The following is an 8,492-nucleotide window of genomic DNA, read 5'->3' as shown; positions in this document are numbered from 1 at the left end:
CTTTTTTAGGATTAAGAGAATAAACCTTCTGGCTCACAACAGACGCTAAGTGGGGAGGACGGGGTGGGTGGGGAGGACGAGCCCTTTAACTCAACTGATTCCCACATGAGAATCTCGCATAATACTCCAAGTCAGCTGACTTTAGACGCCATTTTGTCAGCCATTTCCTACACCGATCCACTGCCAGCGTCTCTGCACAGCACAGGACGGCCCCGTCTGGCCTCAACTTCATCTGCCCGGGCTCAGTAAACAGCAGCGGACCCCGCAGCACATCACGGCACCCGGGTGGATGAGACACGGTGTAGCGCGTCGGTCGGCACCCCCTAGATCTCTGCAAGGCGCTCGGCCCCGCAGGACAGAAGCGGTACAAAGTCGCAGACAGTCATGGCTTTGAAGATTGTCAAAGGGAGCATCGATCGGATGTTCGATAAAAATCTCCAGGATTTAGTACGTGGCATCAGGAATCACAAGGAAGATGAGGTAAAACGAGCAAACCGTGACACCGGGGTGTTTTAAGCTTTACGTTCATTAACGTTTTTATAAGTCCAGCACACACACTGTGCCGTTACCGTTATCGCTGACCAGCGGGCTAGCGCTGGGTAAGTTAACGTTAGGTAGGCTGGAAAGCTAGCGTTATCGTCAGCGGCTGACGCCGCTGCCTTGCTGGCTGGGTGGTAAACTGTCCTTTGCTTACTAACATGTTATTGGTTGCGACCTGTTACTGAGTCGGTAGAAACACAACTTCTCGGGTTTTAATAGAAAAATGCTGCCAACGTTACTGACAGCTAGCTAGTCTAGCTAACAGGCAGTTAGAGGAAGCATCTCGCTAGATCATTAAAGTTTACCAGTAGATTACTCACCGAGAGCACACCAGATATGCAGATATTTAGGCTCTTGTCATTTATATTGTGAGCTAAAGGCTTTTTACTGTCAGGCCCGTTTGGTGAGAAGTATATGCAGTCACTTATTTGAGTTGACTTTGCAGCCACTTGGCCTCTGAATGAATGCTGTGATGAGTTGGTGAAGAGAGGCCTAATGTTTCGAGGGTTAGCTTAAAAATTCTAGTTGTAACTATTCTGGATTCGCAGATTAAATCTGAGCCTTTATATAATCTCGAAATGAGTCATCCAACATGTGCCGTGAAACGGCTCCTCATCCCTGCCACAGAGCTGTGGGTGATGACAGGCTCATCAAAGCATCTTGCTTTGAAGGGGCAGTCAGAGGGTGTGTGTGGGGGTTAGCCATCTGTTAACATCTGTCACATCATCCTATCTCTCCTATAAGCTCTGCGTTGGCTGCATCTAAACATATTGATGCTGTGAAATGCTATGTCAGGTAGTAAGGCAGGGTGGGTATGAAGTAGAGCCAGATACTGATATTGGCCCGTCTCAGACAAGATGCTTGGAGTAATTCGGAAATAGTCATCACACAGTTTGTCGAGCAAAATGCTCCAATTCTGTTGTTTACAATACTCTCAGGACTGTCTGCAGCATATTTATGAATGTCAGTCTGTCCAAGTTTCCACCAGTGCATGGGGAGGCTGCCATCCTGGGTCCAGCAGCCAGATCTTTTCTTAACTTTTTAACTAGTTTGTAAAATTCATAAACAAACAATAAGCACATCATATCCCTATTTTATCTATAACTCTAACATACCATATACATTCTGGCCAGAATACAGTATATCATACCATACCATATATACCATATCATATATGTTTGTTACACACTATATATGTTTGGGGGTTTTGTTTAACTTCCTTAAAAACTACATTGACTTTGGCTCCGTTATTAGGTGAACTATTCACCTAAAATCTGCCAAATCAAACATGCACAGCAAACCCTTTTGAACAATGGAGCAGTTCAAAGTAGCTTTTACTGTGAAGCACGATCCCTGATTGCTTCAAGCTGTACTGCTGTGTGCGCGCACCTACATCGTCGCTGTAGGGAAGATGCCAAATGTCAAGGTGGCACGTCTGACCTCAAGACTACTTTGAGATTTGATTTCTTCTCAGTATTGTTCAGCTAGAAGCACTAAACCGGCTTTATAGATGCTTTACTTTTACATTATATTACTTGTATTAAGACACAAATGCTGTCTGTGTCTATATTTGAGTTTTTGGAAATGGAAAAACAAGCATATGGGTCAGTTTTGTCGTTCCAGGACGTTAGCGTTTGATCTCTTGCTTCGCTGTATAGTCTGAGCTGTTCACCAGTGGAAACCCAACCCAGGCAGCCTAGATAAGGTGGTGGTTACCCAGTCAACAGTGGGCAGTCTGCTAAAATATTAATACGCCTCTGTGTGTACTCTGAAGTGTGTGCTGAATATCCCACAGTTTCTCTGTTTGTTTTACACATGTGTGCAGAGTTTGTGCAAAGTTTCTGCATAGTTCATTCATTCACTGTCTCTCCCACGTCTTTGGAACAGCATCTGTATTGAATTAAGGTGTGAGGATTGGAAGTATGAATTTTACTCGCCTTTGTGATAGTGATCAGATTTTAAAAAGAATATAGCACTAGTTAGTTTCATCTAAGCCCAGTCATTCGTTTCTTGGAGCGTGCACGCCTTCAAATATATCTCCACCCCAGTATGTGTTACTGGCAGGAAGGTTGTCTGTGTTGGCCTTATGTCAACTATTTCAGTTATTTAAATTGGTTCTGGATGGATAACTGAAGAAGATTGTGATGGAGAAGCACTCTGTATATGCGTATGTCTGTTTGCTGATGGTGTGTTCAGGCCTTCACTCTTGATCGCTACAATTTCTCCAGGAGCGGGAGTAGCAGAGCGTAGTGTCCCCCCCCCTCTAACACCACCTCCTGTCACTGTGCTGTCTCATGACTGCACACACATGACCAGCACACTCTCACACACTACAGAGCTATATGTGTATGTGTTTGTTTAGCAAGGTTGGTCCTTTCTATAATGGTTAAAAAAAAATTGACCTCAGTTTGTTCTGCACCGTTGAATGAAATGTGCTCCCAGTATTTTAGGAGAACTGATGTGATTTAGCAGTCATTATGAGAGTTGAGATTTCATTGTTATTCATTTTCCCAGAAATGGTTTTCTGGGAAAAAACTAATTTATTTAAAGATAAGTGGATAGATGGATGGATGCTTTGATAAACAGATATATAGATGATGGTGCTACTGATGCTAGCATCCTACAACATAATAAATACAATTGAAGATCTCTTTAACTGTGTAATTGTAGTAATAATGATATATAAAAGTGGCTGTTATTATTTCTTAATGTTTTTACGTTGAGTAGGATTTTTTTTTAAATTTAATTTCTTTTAATTGTTGGTCATTATAACTGAGGTAATGTTTTCGTGGAAGAGAGAGCTGAGCACACCTCATTGTTCATTAGTATGGGTGGTGGACCGAAAACATCTAGCAGATTTGAAAACGGATAAATCCACACGGCAAACAGCTCCAGTGTAAGGGTTTAATTTGCTGTGTGATGTCCCAAATTAATGGTAACTCTCTATTCATCACAAGTTTGAGTGTGAGCTTTGTGCACGAGATGAATGTATTTTCAGAACTGTTTATCAAAATATATTTATACCTGGCCCTGTAAATACCGACATACATCAAGCCACATGTGATAATCTTGTAGGTTAGTGGTAGAAAGAAAGAAGCAGTTAAACTTGGGAAAAACACTCATTCAGTTCTTGGTTAGTGTCTTGGAAAGCGACAGCAGAAAGATCAGAATTTTCCAGCCTGCTCGCAGCCTCCCTCTCCAGATATCAGTCCACCTAATCTGATCTGGTGTCTGTTGTTTGCCCTCTCCTTTGTCTGCCCCCAGGCCAAGTACATCTCCACATGCATCGATGAGATCAAACAGGAGCTCAAGCAGGACAACATCGCTGTCAAAGCCAATGCTGTGTGCAAGCTCACCTACGTAAGACCTCTCACCCGCCACGGATTCACCGACTTTGTCTGTCAAATCTACTCTCTCACACACACACACACACACACACACACACACACACACACACACACACACACACGAGCTATTGTATACACCTGTCAACATAAGCCCACCATGTGGCTTCGTTGTGCTGTAGCTTAGTAGCAAGTTATGCTGTTGTACTTTTTTTTACAGCACACCTAAAATTAACAAAGGAAAAAACTAAAAAACACAATAAAAAGAGGAGACTCTGTTTATAACAACTACTTAGTTGTAGTGCAAGAATACTTGGCATATATTTTAATTCACAAATGAATCCTTCATCTGTCCTAAATCAGCTCCACTAGCATATTGTGACATATTTTGTTGACATGCACACAATGGAAAATTGCGACTTGCTGTGACACTGTAGATGAAAACCACACAAAAATCTGTGGTTAGTATCTTTTCTACCCAAACAGAAACAAGCTGAGTCAAATAAAGCCTTATTTCCTCTTATACTTTCATCAGATCAAATGGAAGTGCTACTATTTTGCAAAGTAAAGTAGTGCATTTTTACAAAAACACATTCAAGGCTGTGTGTGTGTTTCTTGTTTTTGTTAAGATTAGTCACCAAACGTCGAGCAAGTGACACTTACTGAGAACATTGTCCAATTCCCGTTGAAATGAAATTGCTCTGTCTATTTATAGTCAAGGTACACATTTAGATTTAGATGTCTTGTTGTGGCCGGCATCAGTATTCACTTTGAGAGCTTTCAGCCCAAATCAATTATTCTCTCTCTGTACCTCGCCGGAGCAGCTTAGAGCTCCCCCTCTTCCTTTTAGTCACAATCTATGTCTGTCTCCTCTATGTTGCAGCTTCAAATGCTGGGCTATGACGTCAGCTGGGCTGCTTTCAACATCGTTGAAGTCATGAGTTCCTCAAAGTTCACGTACAAGGTAAGTCTGGGATGTCAGGATTGGTCGTGGAAGTGCAGGACAGAGTAATGCAAATGGAAAGGAAGATGCACACCCAGAATTTACAAAGTGATGTAGTCACAGCTGAGTGAGCTGTATAAGTGGATCTCTGTGGTGCTGCAACAGGCTGACGAATGTTTGTAGTAATGTAATATAATAGCAGTATGTTCTTTATGCTTGCTTGCTTTCCTACAGAGGATTGGCTACCTGGCAGCCTCACAGTGCTTTCATGAGAACACAGACGTCATCATGCTGACAACCAATCAAATTCGAAAGGTCAGCGATGCACATGTTTTGTGAACTCTGTAAATATCTCCTTACTGTTAGTTTTCCCTCAGCTAATATTTTCTTTCTTTTTTGTTTTTCTTCCTATTTTTTTAATCTATTTCTCCCAGGATCTCAGCAGCCCCAACCAGTATGACACAGGTGTTGCCCTCACTGGTCTGTCTTGTTTTGTGACCCCTGACTTAGCTCGGGACTTAGCTAATGACATCATGACATTGGTGAGTAAGTCCTGAGGTGTACCCACATGACTTCTGCTCTTTTCTCTTTTTCTTTTTTTGCTCGTTACCATTTACTTCAGTCAAATAAGCTGTCATTCCAGGGTTGTTGTTTTTTTTGTTTTTTTTTACATCTTTAAAAATGTGTATTTACTGTCTTCTACTGCAGATGTCCCACACTAAACCTTACATCAGAAAAAAAGCTGTGTTGATCATGTATAAGGTGTTTCTCAAGTATCCCGAGTCCCTGCGCCCAGCTTTTCCCAGGCTCAAGGAGAAACTCGAGGACCCAGACCCAGGTATCAGAAAACACAGTATTTATCCAGTCTGCTAGGGAACGTTTGTTTCTCATTTCCGCTCATGAAAAAGAGAGATCATTTGCTGGTTTTTCTAGTACATTTGATTTGTGCCCCATGTCCACAAACCTTTTGTTTTCACTGAGCTTTAATAGACACAGCTGGAACTTTTGGGGCCTCTGTGTACATGAACCGAGCGCCACATGATATTTTTTTTGGTTAAAATCATACTCTCAGATTTGGGCGATGACTGTCTTTTTTTTACTAATCACATCGTGAGCCAATCAAGCTTTTCCTAAGTTCATTTGGAAAAAATTACAAAAGGTACAGAAAAATTTGGACAGTGTTATTATTTTTAAGGTGCTGTTTTTAAGTATTTTTTTAAGTGTAGTTGTTAGTAACTGTTGATTGTGTATATAAATGGTGGATTAAGCCACCTTGATGTCACATTTTACCCAAGATTAGCTGTTTGGTGGCTGCTGAAGAAAACACTAGAATTTGACTCACCACCACTGAAGCACTTTTTTTTTTTTTTGGATACTTTAACAAGACAATAAAGCTTCTTTCAGGTTTATGTGTAATTAATTTAACGCAGTTGTGTCAAATACTGGCATATTTATTTCCCTACGGACGGCGTACGAAAAGGGGTTTTCAGGCCAACTTGACTGTGCTTGACATGGATGACGCTCCGTGTTGGTCAAATGCTGATTGGTTGACAAATGGGCCAGAACAGGGAAGGGATCGATGGCAGAGTTCACTGGGAATTGAAAGAGCTTGGGAAAAAAATTTAAAGATCCAAAAATACAGCATGAAAAGTACAGATTGTGGCTACAGTGGATACTTCTCGTTGTTTGTAACACTTGGTTTCACTTCATCATTTAGTATGTCATAACTTTGCTTTGCTCAGCGGCTGGCTGACAGAATAAGCAAGAGTCGCCCACATACTGGTTGTAACATGTTGTGCAGTGCCCCCATCCACAGCAGACGCTGTCTCCAAGCAGACAGGCTGTCCATGGACTGCTAGTGGACGACCAAGGTGTTATCACTGCTGAAGCATCATTTTAGCTAAATTCACAAGGGTACACCACAGCAGATGGAGCCTTGGCTTTTTTAGCCCTTCTGTGTTGGTTTTGAGTTCTAGATTATCAGGTTGCTGCTTTTTGGTAAATTTGCCAAAGTTGGCCTGCTCGTCTTATGTTTCCGTACCAGCAATAGCTATTCCCGTGGACTTCACCGCGTCGTTCAGCTACCGCTTCTGTGAGTCTCACATCCTTCCAACAGACTCCAGCTGGGAATGTTAGTCCTTGTATTGTTATCTGCTGCAAACTGGACAGCAGCTGCAAGTAGAGCTTGCACCAGATGAAGAAGTGGTTTTGTGAGTCACTCCACTAAGCTGTCTAAGGCTGCAGAGCAAAGCAAGCGATACTGTCACCAGCTGCAGTCCAAGACACTACAGTTGGACTTGCAGGGGTCGAAAGACTCGGTGGAGAAGCAGCTAATGGTTAGCAACACCAGAACTTTTTACAATAAAGTATACTCCAGAAAGCATTACAAATTAAGACTGTCCACAATATAAGACATCAGATCCCCTAACTGAACCCCATAAATGATTCAGCAGCAACGAATATGTGATTAAAGAAGGCTTGGGTATGGTGCTGAGCCAGGACTTCCAAGACTGCAAGACAATACTGCTGACTCTCTTCTGGTTTTAGATGGTTTCATACTTACTACTCTACTCTATTTAATATCTCACTTTTTTATCCAGTTATGACGACAGTACAAATTCCATTCTTTTATTATTACATGCTTTGTTTTGTATGTTGGACTGCAGTCATTGGACATTACATTTTTTTTCTTTAATAACAGACTACATAGTTTTTCAATGTTCTTTTAAAGAAATTAAGCTTTTGTAGTTTTCAATACTTGTTTCCTGATGTTATATTCTCTCCTTTTAGGCGTCCAGTCAGCAGCAGTAAATGTCATATGTGAGCTGGCCAGGAGAAATCCTAAGAACTACCTGTCATTGGCCCCGCTTTTCTTCAAACTCATGACTTCCTCTACTAACAACTGGGTTCTCATTAAGATCATAAAGCTGGTAAGACTTTACATTTACATTTTAGTAGTTAGTAACTGAATAGATTTAAATATATACTTTTATATATTTAGTGTACCAGCTTCTGAAAGGTGATTGTGGACAAACAAAATCCAGAAATTCTGTGTATCTTGTAGTTTGGTGCACTCACACCGTTGGAGCCACGGTTGGGGAAGAAATTGATTGAACCTCTAACAAATCTAATCCACAGGTGAGAGGAAATTCTCTTTTATTGTATTTCCCGTAGACGGTACAACAGTCTAATCTGATAAACAGCTCAATAATAATTCTAAACTTTCTCACCGTCCTGATGTTTTTCTCTCACAGTACCTCTGCCATGTCTCTGCTGTATGAATGTGTCAACACTGTGATTGCAGGTCAGTACAGCTGTTCTGTGGGTCACATCAAATCTCACTTAGCTTAGTGGCCCCAGCCCCATGTTTATTTCATCGTTTCAGTATATTTTTGCATCTGTGTTGAGAAATAAGCTTATACATTGATCTTCAAAAAATACAGTGTAGTGTCTTATCTGTATTTGCTCTTTTCAGTCCTCCTACGTGCTAAAACCACATTTTCTTAGCTTTGCTTGAATGAATAAGTGGAATTTGTACAAGTTAAATTTTAACTTGTATACTGGCGCTTAAACATCCTTGAGATTTAGCAGAGGTCTTTTTCCTCACGTGTTCTGATCTTTATTTGTTTTGGTTTTTTTAAACTTGCTCATAAAAAATCGTTCTC

The 8,492-nt window shown here is 41.2% G+C and overlaps 1 protein-coding gene across 8 annotated transcripts in view; it reads left to right on the top strand.

Moving 5' to 3' along the window:
• Nucleotides 1-143: 143 nt before the first annotated feature.
• ap3d1 (adaptor related protein complex 3 subunit delta 1) overlaps nt 144-8,492 on the top strand; it is a 28,291-nt gene continuing 19,942 nt past the window's right edge. For 6 of the 8 annotated variants that reach the window (XM_085264161.1, XM_085264163.1, XM_085264159.1 and 3 more), the window contains exons 1-9: nt 145-480; nt 3,805-3,900; nt 4,768-4,848; nt 5,062-5,142; nt 5,262-5,369; nt 5,536-5,665; nt 7,618-7,757; nt 7,892-7,965; nt 8,082-8,131. In XM_085264161.1, coding sequence (XP_085120287.1) covers nt 385-480; nt 3,805-3,900; nt 4,768-4,848; nt 5,062-5,142; nt 5,262-5,369; nt 5,536-5,665; nt 7,618-7,757; nt 7,892-7,965; nt 8,082-8,131 — 856 coding nt within the window. In that variant the 5' untranslated portion in view covers nt 145-384. Of the gene's footprint in view, nt 481-3,804; nt 3,901-4,767; nt 4,849-5,061; nt 5,143-5,261; nt 5,370-5,535; nt 5,666-7,617; nt 7,758-7,891; nt 7,966-8,081; nt 8,132-8,492 lie in introns of all 8 variants that reach the window. The other 2 variants (XM_085264156.1, XM_085264164.1) reach the window with 2 other exon arrangements.

Source organism: Mchenga conophoros, linkage group LG23 (genome assembly GCF_057382185.1).
Source record: "Mchenga conophoros isolate Kocher_MC1m ecotype Shallow Benthic linkage group LG23, M_conophoros_male_GT1.1, whole genome shotgun sequence".
Taxonomy (NCBI): domain Eukaryota; kingdom Metazoa; phylum Chordata; class Actinopteri; order Cichliformes; family Cichlidae; genus Mchenga; species Mchenga conophoros.
The sequence above is the reverse complement of the archived record's forward strand: the minus strand, read 5'-3'. Positions and strand labels throughout refer to the sequence as shown.